We start from the raw sequence: 17,755 nt of genomic DNA on the forward strand, positions 1-17,755 counted from the left end.
CCGTTTCACTGAAGGCATGCCTTTCCTACTACTAGAAATTATTCATTTAATGACTTGAAATGTTCATGTAAAAGACAGAAAAAGCAGACTTTTGCCAGGGTCTTACCCAAAGGAAAATCTGCAATGTGAGACTGAATGGGGCAGGATGCAGTACATGTTATCCAGTCTCCAAGACTCACAAGCAAATCAGAAATAAAGAGCCAGTTTCATAAGGCTGACCAAGCTAGCACATCCAACTGTGTCACCAGCTTGGTCTTCAGGGGCCATGTGTTTCAACCTCCACTCAATGCATAAGTCCCCATCCATTGCATCCTATCTTAGTTCTGGCAAACCCTGCCATGGTTGTATATATTGCCTTCACGCCTGTAGACTAGAACAAGCCTGAACAACATATTTCACATGCACTCTAGTGTTTCCACTTTCAGCCTTGGTACCTTTGTGTCTGAACCAATTGTTAATGACTCACTACATGCAAGCAATGGAGACTTAGGCATAGGTGCTAGGGAGTTCAGGAAGGAAGGAAGGCACTCCCAATGCAAGGTGATTCTAGAAATAAGGGAATCTCATTATTTAAGACCCATATTTTTGATAATTGTAGAACTTATCACTAAGACAGCTAAAGTTGTTTCCTACATTGCAAATCTTTCCTAGTTCTCTTTCACCTCATTTTATCAGAGTGGAATTTCCCAAGACCACAGTCTTTAAAGGTCTTTCAAAGCAATGAGAGATTCTGACAAACAGACTCTGACTTGAAAGAGTCTTCAAGGCTTCAAGGTTATTTTCTTCCTAAATATTCCTTGCCTTTAAAATTGCACACTAATTATGCAGCACTAATAATGTAGCAAAAGCAATTTTACATGTATTTTATAGACCATAGCAGGAGTCTAAAAGTTTGGCTTTCTAAAGTCGAGTGTCTGCCGTCTGAATATTGTATTGAGTTTAAAGAGTGTCACTGCTTTTCTGTGTTTGACTTAAAATCAGTTCTTTCTTCCTCCATAATCTACAGCAATAAACCATGCACCATATTTTCTTTTCAAGTTGGGGTTATAGTATTTTATTTTCTCTTTCAAGTTGGTTTATCCTGTCCAACTCATTTATGATACGGATTTCTGACACATGACTGTGATGCCATGTTTTGGGGGTCTCCACAGACCCCTGTAAATATAACAGCACTCTACTTCATGGGCCTGGGAGAAATGGTTGAAAACATGTTTCCCACAGCTCATTGGATCCCAGGCCAATGGGTATGCATGGAAATTTAATAGCAAATGCCTCAAGTGTTAGAAAAAAACAATATCCGTACACTTGTTTTAAAGCTTTTAATGTGAGAACTAGAGAGCTTTATGAAGAGTGTGGTTGTGCCACTTATCATTTATCATCAAATACCTTCTGTGTGCAAAGCAGTGTGACAAGCAACACAGGTGACAGAACCGTGTACAGCCAGTGTACAGATATGTGTCATCCATTTTTCCTCAAGGAGCTTATAATCCTTAAGAAAGAAGCAGATGTGCACTAACAATTACAATATAAAAAAGAAGGTCATAAAGCTTACAATAAAGGCAAAGTACCCTGAGAGCTTAGACGAAGTAGGAATTACTCCATGTTGAAGGGCTCTGGGGTTTCATGTTAGAGACAGCATGTGAGCCAGACCTTGCACGATGTGTAGGATTTTAATGAAAACACAAGACAAGGAAAAAGGACAAAGGAAGCATTTCTTAAGAAAGGCACTATGTAACACAGGATATGAACAGACATTTCGCAAAAGAAGACATTTATGTGGCCAAGAAACACACGAAAAAAAGCTCAACATCACTGATCATTAGAGAAATGCAAATCAAAACCACAATGAGATACCATCACACGCCAGTCAGAAATGGTGATTATTAAAAAGTCAAGAGACCAAGCATGGTGGCTCATGCCTGTAATCCTCATACTTTGGGAGGCCGAGGCAGGTGGATTGCCTGAGCTCAGGAGTTCGAGACAAGCCTGGGAAACATAGTGAAACCCCATCTCTACTTAAAAATACAAAAAATTACCTAGGCATGGTGGCGTGCACTTGTAGTCCCAGCTACTTGGGAGGCTGAGGCGAGAGAATCGCTTGAACCCAGGAAGTGGGGGCTACGGTGAGCTACGATTGCACCACTGCACTCCAGCCTGGGTGACAGAGCAAGACTCTGTCTCCAAAAAAAATAAAGAAATAAAAAATAACAACAAATAAATAAAAATCGAGAAAAAACAGATGCTGGCAAGGCTGTGGAGAAATAGGAATTCTTTTCACTGTCAGTGGGAATGCAAATTAGTTCAATCATTGTGAAAGACAGTGCAGCAATTCCTCAAAGACCTAGAACCAGAAATAGCATTTAACCTAGCAATCTTATTACTGGATACATACCCAAATAAATAGAAATCATTCTATTATAAAGATATATGCATGTGTATGTTCATTGTAGCACTATTCACAATAACAAAGATGTGGAATCAACCAAAATGCCCATCAATAATAGACTGGATAAAGAAAATGTGATACATATACATCATGGAATACTACGCAGCCATAAAAAGGAATGAGATCATATCCTTGGAAGGAACATGGATGGAGCTGGAAGCCAATATCCTAAGCAAACGAACGCAGGAGCAGAAAACCAAACACCACATGTTCTCTCTTATAAGTGGGAGCTGAATGATGACACATAGACACAGGGAAGGGAACAATACACACTGAGGCCTGTCAGGGAGCAGGAGAGGAAGAGCATCAGGATAAATAGCTAATGCATGTGGGGGCTTAATACCTAGGTGATGGGTTGATATGTGCAGCAAACTACCACGGCACACGTTTACCCATGAAACAAACCTGCACATCCTGCATATGTATCGTGGAACTTAAAATAAAATTTAATTTAAATTTTTTAAAAGAAAGGCCCTATGTAAGCATGAATATCAAAGTGGGAAAGAATGACACATATTCCAGAAACCTTAGCCCATGTCATCATCATCTCTTGACTGAACTATTCTATGTAGCCTTAGAACTGAACTCCTTTCTTCCATTCTCATCCCTGTATAATCTCTTCTCTGTCGAGCACCCCATTTGGTCTTCGTTGACATGTAACTGGACCAAGTCATTCTCTTTAGTGGCCACTACCACTCAGAATTTAATCCAAATTCCTTGTCTAGCCTTGCAGAGCCAGCAGGCCCTTACTCTGGCCTGCCTCTCCAACCCATTCACACTCCCTTGCCTTGATCCACAGGCTCAGGGCAGACTGAGCAACTCAGCCAGACTGAGATGCTCCCAGTACTGGAATGTGCCAAGCTCTTTCTGTGTTCAGGCCACTCACATTTGCTCTACAACCAGATTCGAAATGCTCATTTCTCTACTTTGCACATAGCTGACTCCTCGTCCTAAACCTCAGTCAAAATGTTATCTCCTGAGAGAGATCTTCTCTGATCATCTCTCCAAAATAGGATACTTCTGCTACTCTTCTTAACTGCACCCTTTTAAATTCCATCTTTCCTCTTAACACAATTGGTAATTACACACGTATTTTTGTATTTACATGTTTACTAAATGTAACTCCCCCTGGACCACAAGTAGGAACCATGTCTATTTTTTATACCATTTAATTAAGCAGAACCTAGTGTGACATGCTCAATGAATATTTATTCAATGAGCAAGTGAATGAATAAATGATGATGTGAGAGCCAGGGATCAAGAGTCCCAAAACCATGATAAGCTTTAGAGAATCTAGACCAAACAATGCTCTTGATTCTATTTGCTTTCACTAGAGGCATTAGAGACAAAAATCCTATACTAATAGAACAAGGTCTATTAGTAACCTCCTGTGTGACTAAAACAAGTCTACTAGTCTACATGTCCAAACTTTGTCCAGTGATAATGAGAAGACAGGGAAAATACAGAGGTTGTAAAAGCATTTTACTTTACCGATTTTATTTCCATAACCTTATACTAAGTTGTGTAGTTTGAATTATAGAACTACATAATGAGGCACATAAGGGGGTGGTTGCCGACTTGCCACCATTAATGTTAATCATTGTCATGGACTTCTTGCCTAGTAACATGGAGGCAGTTAATAAATGAGGTATACTTCACAGTGCACCAGGCAGACATAAATAGCACAACCTGAAAAGGAAATGAAACTTGAATATCCTGAGTATGGTTTTACAGTACAAAGGCTGAAAGGGCCTTCTCTTATTAACACTCTTCGTTATTTGTATTTCATACTATATTGCTTGAAAGGTTTTCCATAGGGGGGAAAACAAAACAAAATAAAAAACCTTAGCCCATATGAAAAAGATTCCACACTGGTTTGAGCCAGCAAAATGGCTCTCTAGTTTAGACCATAATGAGTGGCTCAGAAATCCTATTGGATTTGCTCACACAAACCTGGCTGTGGTTTCCGACTTCCTATCTGGTTCATGTAGCCAATTCTCATCAAGAATAAGACTGTGTTACCTGGGAAAACAAGGCCATGTCTTTTTGAAATCTAGTTTCCTGTCTGAAAACTAAAATCAACATTCAGCATTCTTTTTCCCTTAGAGAAGACAAAGACTTTGCAATGGAAATTTCTTGCTAATTCTGTGAGGATGTGTTGGCGTCAGATTCTCCTAAGAAAAAGCATGAAGTGTTGAGTCACCTTTATTCCCACATCTCCCACTTTATTCTCCATGAAGAGATTCTGGGCATGTTGCACCTTTCTCTCTGTGATAGGCCTGCCAAGTTGGCACATAGAAAGCAAATAATAGTAATAATAACTTCAGTATGCTAGCAGCCCTAAGAGTCTATTGGTCAGTAAGCAAGGATGGAAAGAAGGAATGGAAAATGGGGAAAGAAAAGCATAACATATTCCATGAAAATAGAAAAGCTCTCTTTACTACTACTTACATCCAAAGAAACAGAACCACAGATATATAAAGAAACCAGTGGTAGAGTCGTATTGGCTAATCATTCATTCAGTTTCATTTCAGTCATTTGCCAACCATATGTATTCAGTGCTATGCAATATAGGTCAGACACAAATATCTTAGATTTACGGAAATGTGCTTCAGAATTTTTTAGGCCAATTCTAATCCCCCTCCCATTATTTGAGGAATCAACATTACATCTGAATTTTTCATTCTACCAAATGGAGACAGTTGACATCTATCTACTTTCTCCTGTCTCATAATTTCATAAAATAAGTGACGTTTTTATATCAAAAAAGTAGGAAAGACAAAATAAAATAAAGTCTATTAAATTAAACGTCTACATTCGTAAAAGTCCCCACATTTCTTTATTTTTCTCATTTTTCAGTGGACCATAAAAAACTTTTCCATAGACTAGTACTGATTCAGACCAAATCATCAATTTGTAAATGAGAATTCTAAGGTAAAGTGATTTGTCAAAAGTAGTACAGTCCGTCAATTGCAGAATTGGGTCTAGAACTCAAGTCTTCTAACTCCCAACTTCGTGTTTTCTACATCATACTGTTTATCTGTAAAAGGTAGAACTTTTGTTCTTAAAAAGCTCAAAATATCAAGAGGAAGATTGGACATGCACGCCAAAGTTACAATGTGATGAGGTCACGAGAGAGATGCAGTCCCCTAACAGTTCTAACTGGGGAGAGCTCATTTGCAGCTGAAAAAAGGAAAGGAAGTGGTAGGGAATGGTATTTTCACCGAATTTTTGAAGAGTAGAAGGAATCAAGACAAATAAAAATGAAAGGGAAGGGCATTCCTGGAAAAGAAAAAGGGACATACAAAGGCAGGGATGCTACAAAGTTCAGGCAACAGTAAAAATCTGACCAGATTGCACCACTCTTGCAGATGTGTGAGGAGGAATAACAGAAATTGAGCCCAGAAATGTTGTTGGTGATTAGCCACGGAGGACATTATTGGAAAGACTCGGGGTCCAGGACTTGACTCCCTAGGCACTGAGGAGTCATTGACAATTTTTGGCATAGATATGGTGCAATTATCACTGTGCTTTACAATGATGTATAGGATGGCCTGTGAGATATTAAGCTTGTAGTCCAGGTGACCTAACTGGAAGCTATCATAAGAACCCAAGGTCAGGGGAAGGCAGGAACAGAACAAGGACAAAATCAATCAGATTCGAAAGAAGAAAATATTCTGTCAGTAGAAGCAAAAGACATTAGTGGCAGACTGGATGTTGTGACAACCAGGTGTTCAACCTGGGTGACAAGATGGAAGTTAGCAGGAACAGGGGGTTTAACAATGCCACTCATAATCCCAACACTTTGGGAGGCTGAGGTGGGAGAATCGCTTGAGCCCAGGAGTTCAAGACTAGCCTGGGCAACAAAATGAGACCCCATCTCTAAAAAAAAAATCAAAACAATTAGGTGGGCATGGTGATACCCGCCTGTGGTCCCAGCTACACAGAAAGCTGACACAGGAGGACGGCTTGATCCCAGGAGGCCAGGGCTGCAGTGAGCCATGTTCACACCACTGCACTCCAGCCTGAGTGACAGGGCAAGACCCTGTCCCAAAAAACAAACAAACAAAAAATAAAAACAACAGGAGAATTGAAGAGAGTCACAAATAAACAGTATATTGGGGAATATTTTATTTACAAAACACTGTGTTCATACCTCTCAAGTATAGACTTACTAAAAATGTATTGGTATAGATTATCTGGTGAATAAAAACAATTTTTAGACATGAACATTCTAATAATTTTCAGTAGTTGAAAATTGTGTTGATTGCCTTGGTTTGAGAACAATTGCTCCCAATCCTCATTTAAAATCATGCAGAAAAAAAAGAGGGATAAATTAGAATTCCAGAGCTTTCAGGGACCTTGTAAAGCACAGGCCAATTCCTCATTTTCTAAGAGAAGAAACTGAAGCACTGAAGCACAATTATTGTAAAAAAACACAATTTGCTCAGAGCAGCATGTGTAGCTAGTAGAAAATTTAAGACTAAAACCCAGGTCTCCAAATGTCTAGCCCATTGCTGTCTGTGGAGCAGGACACTGCTTTTCCTTAGAAAGTCTGGGTAATGTTCCATTTCCATTACATTCCCTCTATTGTCTTTTCTTCAGTGTTTCCCCAAACAAGTTCCTGAGAACACTAAGGACCTACCACTAAATTTTTTTCTGTTTACTATTTCACAGGTCTCCTAACCATTTCTTTAAAAAGAAATAAATGAAGTAAATAATTTTGCCGTATTGATTGTTCTCATTCTAGAATGTTATGAAGAATAAAAACACAGTAATAGGTGAAAATAGCTCACAAAAGAGAACAATTTATGCTACCTGGCATCTTCATAACAAGTCCGAAAAGTATAGTTAGGTAACAGCTCTGACCTACAGGATGCAAACTTCAGGATTCCTGGGGGAAAGACCCAAGGTTATTTTGTATTACTAGAAGGTACCGTATTATATTAAATCATATCTGTGCAGCCAAAGGGAATGTTAAATAAGCATGCTTGCTGATTTATCCAGGGATTAGAGGCTTGTTAAACAGGCAAAAGCTGTCATCTTGATCCCAAAATGGGCAGAATTGAGTATGACTCATCTATTTTGCATGTCAGCACATCATGAATTCACCAATATGACATGACGACAGAGAGATCAAAGTAGTTACCTATGGATTATAATTCCTTTGAGAGCCATTGCAGCTCCTCCAATTTCCAACAATGCACTTTTTCCTTAATAAGCAATTTATTCTTTAAAATTGCTTCTATGCCCCGCTTTTCATGCCTGTTCAGACCCAGCCACGGAGCAACCTAGGCTGACTACTATTAATTAGATGTCAGGTTTGTGTCAGTGAATTTATACATGTTCCCTTATTTAGTCCTCATAGCACTACGAGGTAGGTGCATTTTCAAGACCGGAAACACAAGTTGAAAGAAATTAATGCCATGCAATGTCAGTGAAAAGATCAGAAATCAAACCAAGTTTATCTGCTGCCAAATTTCATGATCTTAACCATGGTATCCTGCTCCCACTTCAGCCCAGATGTAAACAAAATATTTCTATGAGTAGAATGTACTCATGTGCTAGAACACTGTCTATGAAAGAAGGTAAAGGATGTGAAGAGGCTGTCGGAAACCCACGCTTGGTCCTCTTTCTTTGTCAAAGTGAGTTGTAGCTTTCTAGTTTCAACTTGGGTTACAATAATGGCTCTCCTAGTCTCTATAACTGATCTCAATGAGGCAGTAGAATGTTTGTTCTTCAGTGTTCTACAAAGTAAATTCTGATGTTGAAATATTTATTGTCACATCACTGCCTTCATCAGAAACTATTTTAAATTGTGGCTGGAATATTCTTAGAAAAGTCTAATCAGTTATCCAAAGAACTCAGACTCTTATTCCCCTTCTTCTGAGCCAGAACTAATCCCAAAGTTCTGGTTGCTCCAAAGTCCATGTCTATATTGATGCTATATCTTGTATCAGAGCTTGAAAAATCTTAATTATTACAGTTTTCTGTATGGATCCTCCATGGCTTCTGCAATTTTACTATCTAAGGAATTTGAGATGGTTTAATAGCTTCTTAAATAGCACCCAAACCAAACTAAAGCTTTTCTTCTATTTTAGATCAAATGTGGCATTCACAAGGAAAATCTGAAGTTGAAAACACTTCACAGCTGCTGAGAAGTCTAACGCTGTATAGTACTTAACATTTAGTGGACTAAGGTTTGTTGTATGTCAAATTCCCCTGAAAGTAAATAATACCTAAGGAATCTTATGCAGAAGGACCATGAAAGATAGAAATACCCTTTTTATATGAGTCAATACTTACATAATTCACCTTCAGCTGCCTTGCGCATAATAAGCACTTGATATAGAATTAGTAAATGAATGCTTTTCTAGATATTGCTTTCATTGTTAGAGCACGAAGCAGAGCATCCAGTACAAAAGGTATTGAGTATAATGGTGTACATTCACTTTGCTTCCATAGGCCCCAAATAAAAGTGAGCACAGTTTCAAGCAAGATAAACAAACAAAACATTTCTTTGTTTTGGAAAGGTTCACTGCAGAATCTTTGTAATTACATATTTTGACAAACAAACACCATCCAATTAACAAAAATAGCATTTTTATGCAACTTTTAGGGAGTTGGGTAAAGTGAGACCACTTGTAAGTCCACCTAGCCACCTTCCTCCAAAAAAAAATACAGAAACAAAAACAAAAAAAAAAAAACACGTTTAGAATACCCACAGTAATTCCAGGCTTGACTTCTCCTTCCCCCTCTCCTATATGTATTTCTCCTGCATTCTTCTGGCTAGTTCGTGTGTGTGTGTGTCAACATCAGAAAAGTGTCAACTCTTCCAGGAAAACTTACCTTATTCCACAAACCAAGAAACATTCTGCCTACATCTCTGTCATTGAATTATTTCATTTTACTATGATTATGTTTTTATATGTCTTTCATTCAACAAAAATTCTTATTTTCTTGAACAAAAAATTCATCTTAATCAGCTCTATTTCGCTGCTAAATCTGGAACATAGTATGTTCTCAATAAATATTTATGGAATGAATGAATGTATTACAGATATAAACTTACAGATCTTAGGATGTGGCCAGTGGTCACACAGAAGTAAATTAAATCTGAAAGTGTAAGTGAAAGTAGTGGGTCTTAAATAGACCCACAATAGCTTGATGACTTTGATGTAGCCTGGTGGAAGGATACACAGAAAACTGTATATAAGAGAGAAGGCATGACTCAAACCTCAATACTTGCAAAGGAATTCCAAACGATGAGGATCATTTGCCAGGATGTAGTAGAGATCATGAACACAGGTGCAAGTACAGAGAGACATAAAAATAATTTAATAGGTTTGGTCCTCTCGGTCAAGATCTTGTCTCTGATCTAAACCTAGACTGTATAAGCTGTTACTAGGCACTACCATATTGTTATCACCAATGCCCTGTGTGTACTGAAAAACTCTTGTCTCTCATACTAATCCTTCAGTGCCATGCAGGACTAAGCATTTCTTGCCCAAAGCAAGAAGAGACTGTTTTAAAAAGAGATGTAGCAGAAGACTCTCAAGGGCCACTTCTTACCTGCTGGTTCTGATAGGCCGTAACTGTGGTGAACACAGTCTCAGGAAAGTTGAACGTTTTCACCCCATCCCCAACAGGAACAGGCTTAGTGGGTGAAAGGTCGCTGCTGAAGTCTTTGCGAATCACGTGAACTCGAGGCTGGTATTTGTGCATAGAGTGCAGAATGATCTGAAATAAAAAGGGGAATTGTACCAGGCTTGGCTTTAAGGAACCTACATTTTGCTCTCATGCAAAAATAAATCAGTAAGTAGAAGCACTATAAGAAAAGCACAGATTGGAGGTGAGATGTACAGAAAACTAGAAATCAGTATACTTGCCCAGGAAGAACTAAGTGATTAAATAGCATTACATGAAACCAAATAGCAGGACATCCTTATCATGGAGGGTAAAAGTAATACATTTGCTTCAATTGGATAATGCTGAATGACTTCTTTAGTACCAATGGACAACATGTCACTAAAAGGTCTCAGAATCTCTGCCATGTGACAAGTTGTTCCCTCCAGCTTCAAATTTTCAGCATGTATTCATGCTGTCTTTAAATTCTACATCCTATTATTTGCATTCATTATTGAATATGTGAACATTATTTTGTTATGTGAGAGTAAATGGTAGATATGGGTTTTCACTCTTTCAGAAAATTGTTATTGCCTTGAAGGTGGAAGCAATGGTTTTAGCTTATTCAATCTTCCCATAGCACCCAGTATGGGTCCTGCCATTCAGTGAAAATTCAGTATGTGTTTCACTGCCAAAGATAAATTAATAACACCACATGCTCCAAATATACCTGGAAAGCCTTAAGATTTAGTCTTCTGTATAAAAAATTTCTTGACAAATTAGCTGAAACTGTCATTCACTTGTTTCTCTTGTTTTATGGCCTCATGGGTTATTCTACTGATTGTTGTGATTTTTTTTAACCACTAGTTGATTTGTCTTGTTTTGCTGTCTTGCCTCCTCAACTAGACTGTAAGCCTCTGGAGCAAAAGGACTTTGTCTGGTAAACACAGCTTGATATACAACAGATGTTTGCTAAATGTTAGATTTGTAATAAATGGAATTTAACTGGAAAAAAACACTTTTATGCTTATTTACTTAAAATTACTTAAAGTGGCATAGAGATTCCTTATTTTACCTATTTGAGAAAGACTGGGGCTAGCCAGCTCTAAAGCAAACAGAGGAAGAGAGAAAGAAAGGGGAGATAGGATTCTTTGACTCACATGTCCTTGATCATCCAATTCATTGTTGGTAAGCTTGAGTTTGTCAAAACTAACCACCTGTCTCATCCAGGTGTCTCCAGAAGCTAGAGAATCAGGGTGTATATAAACTCTTGGGGGCACAGGCGAATCAGCATTGCCAGCCACCATCCACTTGGAGCTGTGATACACATATCTGAGATAAAGAGGAAGAGAGGAAAATTCAGAGACAGAGGCAGAGAAGGGACAGAGGCCCAGGAAACAAGTTGAGACAGGGGAAAGGAGAGAAAAACAAAGAGATTACATGAATGGAGAAGTAATGGGAAAGAAACAGAGAATCAAAGGAGGCAAAGAGAAGGGCAGATAACCAGGGAAATGAAATAGAGATAGAAATGGACAAAAAGATGGAGTGGGGAGGGCAGAGAGGTGTTGTGGTTAATGATCAAATCTACAGCCCTCGCAAGGAAAACATTCTCACGGCCGTCTTCCTTTCTTCCCTCTCTCCATGCCGTGCACCCCTGTGTGCACACAGGCATCCTGAACTCACATGTCTAGCTATAGAAAAGGCATTTTACTGCAACCTTTCACCTTTCAAATGCAAACCATATAATCCCTTGGCCATTTGTTCAGGATTTTGTTCCTTATTAAAAACATCTTCCATATTGTCCTATAAAATGCAGCCATGTGCAGAGCCTTCCCAAGCCTCTCACTGGTTAACCATTTCCTTGCTAAGAATCTGGACTTTGAGGCATTTCTATGATGGGCCTTTGCCTCTCTGCAACCATTTCAGAAGCACCACCAAATACTCCCAGTTCACATTGTCTGATGAACCTGTTTTGAACATCATCTTCTACACTATTTTCCCACAAAGTCACTGGAAAAAAGACATTGTTTGGTAGCAAAGGAAGTCAGTTTTCCCGACTTTGACAATTTTCTCATGGTTCAGAAGAAACATCTCCATGGATCTGGTACTTCCCTGCTTCTCAGTTCTAAAGGACCACATGTGACCTGGACCCTGACAAGTAGAGGCACCCAGTCCAAATCACAATCCCAAGATCCCCTGAAACAAGCTGGAAGTATCTTTTCTCCTAAGTCCTGAAATCCAGACCGTGTCTCTCTCAGCCAGCTCTCTCCCCACTTGCTATACTAGTCCTGGCCTTTTTCATCAACTCTTGCCTCCCTATTCACGGGTTTAGGGCCAAGTTGTTACACTTTAGATATTTCAAAAATGAGTAATGATTTACTGATTTGAGTGAGACCTCAAGAAAACAAATAAGCCACAACTTTTTTTTTCTGGCAAGAGCAATGTATAAGCCATCCAAGAGACATGGAGACTATGTTGGCTTTTAATCAGTTTGAGGGAAAATTACTTAACAATCTCACTCACAACCCATATCAATGAATAATAATTCTCCCTAAGTAGATATTCTTCTTGAAATTTTACCCAGTTCTCCTGTTCTTCCTCTCCATCATCTATGGGGTGATCCATCAAATATACATTTTAATATGATTTATTGTTCCACCTCTCCTTCCTCTTTCCAAAATAAATCGCCCCAATTTATTTAGCATTTCACAGACCAAATTATTCAATATATTAATCACTTCCAATGTTAATTAAATTAATTTTAGACTTAAGATCCACTTGATTTTTGCTACCTTGGGAGACACTATACAATCCCATTTTATCCAGAGACATAGTGGGGAATCCCAGGTCAAAGTTAACGCTTTTTCCACCTGGTGCTCTGCCACAGGCCATTGGCATAGTCTGCATTCCTTGTTCCCTGTACAGCATACATTGCTAAAATATATCCTCTAAGGAGTTTGAAGAATTGTCTTGGAATGCTGGTGATATCCACATTTCCGCATCCCAGAGTTATTGTTACCTGTATCTTTTATTGTCCACAGGCACAATGTCCATTGCTATGTAGTACTGCTGATGTGGATCTAGGCCAGTGATTTTCACTCTCATGGCAGGAAACATCCTCCTATAAAGATGAATAAAATAGAAAGCTCAGAAATCAGAGTGTGAGAAGTAGCAGGGGTAAAAGCTTAAACAATGTGTTTTTGTTTGTTTTGAGACGAAGTCTCGCTCTGTCACCCAGGCTGGAGTGCAGTAGCACAATCTTGGCTCACTGCAACCTCCGCCTCCCGAGTTCAAGGGATTCTTCTGCCTTAGCCTCCCAAGTAGCTGGGACTACAGGTATAAGCCACCACGCCCAGCTAATTTCTGTGTGTGTGTGTCTGTGTGTGTGTTCAGTAGAGATGGGGTTTCACCATATTGGCCATGCTGGTCTCGAACTCCTGACCTCGTGATCTGCCTGCCTCGGCCTCCCAAAGTACTGAGATTACAGGTGTGAGCCAATGCGCCCGGCCTAAACAATGTATTCTTATTAGGTACTCTAAGCACATCAAATTCTAATGTCCTCTAACTCTCAAAGTTGACTAATTTTTTTCACTTTGGAAATTATCACTATGAAATATACTGGAGACTTACACTACTGAACTAGTATCTCTTCTTAACTTAAATTGACCTATCTGATGATTCATACTCTCCAAGTGTTCAACCCTGCTTTGTATTTTTAGTTAATCTTTGTTGTGATATATATGTATACATAGGCATGTGTGTGCATGTGTGTAGCCATGCATACATTTCCTATTAGCTATAATCTGTTTAAAGGTTAGTATAGCAACTTACACTCTTCTTATAATCCAAAGAGCTTTTCAGTTTATTGCAAGTTATCATAAAATATTTTCAACTGAGTTTATTTGAAAATAACCACTCTAAAAATAGTCTCTCAAGTATAAAAGAAAAAAGGAAGGTGCTACCAGTCTCCAAACAAAGAGCCACCAGATTTTTTAGTGCATAAAACTGTAGAAAATTTTCTGCAAGTTCTCAGGCTGTCAACGTGTGTGTCAGAGGAAGGACCCTGTGGAATTGGAAGCAAATACCAAATGAATTCTCGTGGCCTCTGGGCAATACCTTGTTTCTACCACAATGGCTTGTTAAACTTGCCAAAGCAAGTGAGGTCAGGATATAGCACTTTACGACTTCTCTCATAATTGAAGAGAGGAGGAGACAGAGCAGCCCAAAAGAGATATTGAGTTTCAATAAGTCTAGAATAAAGTTCACCATTCTTCTTTAACCATAAGAAAGAAGAAAAACATCAAGCTCAAGCTCTTTTCTATCAAGCCGGACATAAAAAGTCCTCAGTTCAAAAATTTGGATTGCACTGAATGTGCTCTAGGCTACTTGTATGCAAAATGCTGCATTAAGCTTAACCATCTGGGGCTAGTTAGTTGAGCTGGGCAGAGCACGGTGCTAATGAGGTCAAGGTCACAGGCTTGATCCACATATGGCCTAATTGGCTTTGCTCCATTTCATGGCCATAGACCATACCCTGACCTCAGACAGCCATCTTGCAAATATATACTGGTTCCTCACAGGAGAGGCTCTCTGTTCTAGTTACACACTCACTACTCATCCAGGAAAAGCAACCCAAAAGGCTAATATCCCCTGGCAGTAGGTCAGTGACATGATAATCATATCTGAGAGAAAGCACAAGAAGAATCACAGTCCTTTAATAGAGATGGTGGCTAATTCTTATTTACAAAATTAATGCATAAATATTTCATCTTTCTCACCTTATTACTCTTCAGAAGCTTCTAGCGGTATATCATTTAAAAATTTCTCCCCCTACTTCACAATTTTTATTTAAAAGCCTCATACTTTTGTCTTATGGTCGGCTAATGAAATTTGATGATGGGATACTCACATTGACTAAATCTAACATTCACTATAGGTAAGGAACTTTAATTTGCATTAATTAATTCCAAAAATTTTGGGAACATTGATCTATATACTTAAATACAGATAAGTAATTCCCTTCTTAATAACACTGATTTATAGCTTCCCTGTATATGTAAATGTTTGGAGGGCATCTTGCCAGAGATGGGGCAAAAGTCCTCTCACTTACTACCTGAGTTAAGAAAATATGGTTTCCCCCAGTCACCTAGAGAGGCTGTATTACATGAAAGAGAGAGATTTCTTTTCTTCATACCTTTACAAAAAAAGGTGTTAGATGTTTTTAATTCAATATCTGTTTTGTCTGGAACAGTTATATGACCTTTAATGGAGAAGCTACCCATCCCTTTCCAGTACCCAACTTCTAAAATGAATGAACTATGTGACTTTGGATAAATCATTTAACCCCATCACCTATAAAACAAAGGAAATCAACTAGATAATCTCTACAGTGCCCCCTTGCTTTAAAATTCTGTGACTACCTTTGAATTCTCTTCTTAAAAACTTTGCAAGCCTTTTTTTTCTTTTTGTCACATTTTAGCATAGAATATCAAGTGAAGTCACAACATTCTAAGGAAAAAGTTAACCTTTCATGTTTTACAAAAAGAGATGTGTTTGGTTTTAATTTTATGGCTAAATGTAGGCCAGTTCTTTTGTCTTCTAAACCCATTAATCCTCGCCAGCACCTCTGTCCATGGTGCTGATCATGCAGGTTGGGTTGGTACACTCAAAGACTGAGGGCTCTATAGACTTCAGCAGCTCTGAATCAATAGGATCACAGTTTGGAGTGTGGGAGGAGGTAGATGGTGACTAAGATCATCTAAATGAGAAAAAGGAGAGAAAGCCATATATAACTAACATAACTAAGAAGATGGAGATCGGAATTAAAACGGAAAAGAATACTGACAATACTGCATAGCAAGAAAAATGAGTGAGAAGCAAGAAATTAACCAGGAGAATGAGAAGGAACAAAGAAAATTCACAGAAGAGAAAGCCTTATTTGTATGATTCTGAGTTGTTTCAGAATTACCTGAGAAGAATTAGATGTAGTAACAACAGTTGAGACAACTGAATACAGAACCAATTAATGTAGTTTCTAAACCTAAACAAAGGATTTCAATTATTACTAAAGAACAAACTATGTGTCTGTCTTGGGGAATATGTAGAGTATCCAGATATTAAGGTGAATTTGTGAAATCAGAGATATGGAAATGAAAATACTGCAGAAGAATTACAAAATAAGTCACAAGAGGGTTGTCAAGGAGATGCTCAAATGAACTCAATTCACTAAAGCACAGGCAATAAGGGAGTGATATCAGGAACAAACATGACTGGAATAAACAGACCCAAGAGTAATAAAGTAAAAACCCAAAAAGAATACCGGAAAATCTTATAGACAAAAAAAAGTAATATTTCTTCTCTCTCTAAAACAACTCTTCTACCACAAACTTTAAAAAAATTTCCTTGAGTTACTTTGTTTTCTTCCAAGCCTTTACACCCCAAAATGTGGAACAGAAGTACCCTGCGACCCAATCAACGAAAAAGAGATGATATTGAACACAGTTATCTAGCCCAGCTTCTCCCCCTAGGAAGCCTTTAATGGTTTTATTCACTACTGAGAGAAGGAAGAGAGCTCCAGAAAAGAAAGAAAATAAACAACATTTCAGCTCTATTCTAATCTCACGTTTTTGTCACATCTTATTGTTTTGGAAGGTTTCCTTATATACACGTAGATAAACTGGACCCAATCAAAATATTATTTTACTTTAAATGGCTATGTTCATGAAAACAGCTCACAATCAGTAAGATGTGATTTTTGTTCCCCATGACATGTGAGATTATGTACACTGGCTTTGAAAACACAAAAGTAGCATAATTGTTTTGCTTAATTTCAGTGAACTATTCCTAAATGCTGAAAAGTTTAGTCCAAATTTATTTATTTATTTTTGAGACAGAGTCTTGCTCTCTCACCCAGGGTGGAGTGCAATGGCATGATCTAGGCTCACTGCAACCTCTGCCTCCCAGCTTCAAGCGATTCTCCTGCCTGACCTTAGGTTAAACACCCATCTCGGCCTCCCAAAGTGCTGGGATCACAGGTGTGAGACACTGTGCCCAGCCCAAATTTAATTTTATCTAAATTGTTTCATTTTGAATCCAAGGGGCAAGAACTACAGCAATTTCTTAACAGTTCAGAGTTGAGACCACTGTTTTAGAGCCACACAGATTTATGCAGAATTCTGGAGCTGCCTCTTAGTACCCATGTGCCTCAGCCAAGCTAATTAATGTCTTTCACCCTCTGCATCCTAATCCATATATGGGATGATTATGTCCAACCTCATAGGATTCCTGTAAGTTTCGAAGATGTATTTTGAGTGTCCAGCACAAAATAGATACTTAACTATAGAAAGCTGAAACATACTAATAAAGGAGTAGCTTAACTAAAAGTGACTATATCAAGAGAAGCTGTGTTTTTAAAACTTTGTAATCCTAGAAAAACAGTTTTGCAAGAAATTCCATAGGTCACCAATAAAGTTGTGTAATAATTTCAAGTCAATGATAAAACCCAATGGACATCAACAGGCTCAGAATATGCATCAAGCCAATTCTTTTTAAAAAATTATTACAAAAGCATTGTTGCTTTAAATACTTTAGAAGATGCAAGTTTTTATTTGGGAAGCAAACTTCTTGAAAGTATTTAATGGTGAAGTAAACACTTGCTTTGGAAATATATATTTTGGCTGTTAA

The 17,755-nt window shown here is 38.3% G+C and overlaps 1 protein-coding gene across 2 annotated transcripts in view; it reads right to left on the minus strand.

Annotated features, from left to right (window-relative positions):
- TBX15 (T-box transcription factor 15) overlaps positions 1 to 17,755 on the minus strand; it is a 119,366-nt gene that overhangs the window by 31,223 nt on the left and 70,388 nt on the right. For both annotated transcript variants that reach the window (XM_063624692.1, XM_063624693.1), the window contains exons 3-5: positions 13,092 to 13,193; positions 11,233 to 11,404; positions 10,019 to 10,186 (exon numbers count right to left, since the gene is read on the minus strand). In XM_063624692.1, the coding sequence (XP_063480762.1) occupies positions 10,019 to 10,186; positions 11,233 to 11,404; positions 13,092 to 13,193 (442 nt within the window). The remainder of the gene's footprint in view (positions 1 to 10,018; positions 10,187 to 11,232; positions 11,405 to 13,091; positions 13,194 to 17,755) is intronic.

The sequence above is a fragment of the Symphalangus syndactylus genome, chromosome 12 (assembly GCF_028878055.3).
Source record: "Symphalangus syndactylus isolate Jambi chromosome 12, NHGRI_mSymSyn1-v2.1_pri, whole genome shotgun sequence".
NCBI lineage: Eukaryota > Metazoa > Chordata > Mammalia > Primates > Hylobatidae > Symphalangus > Symphalangus syndactylus.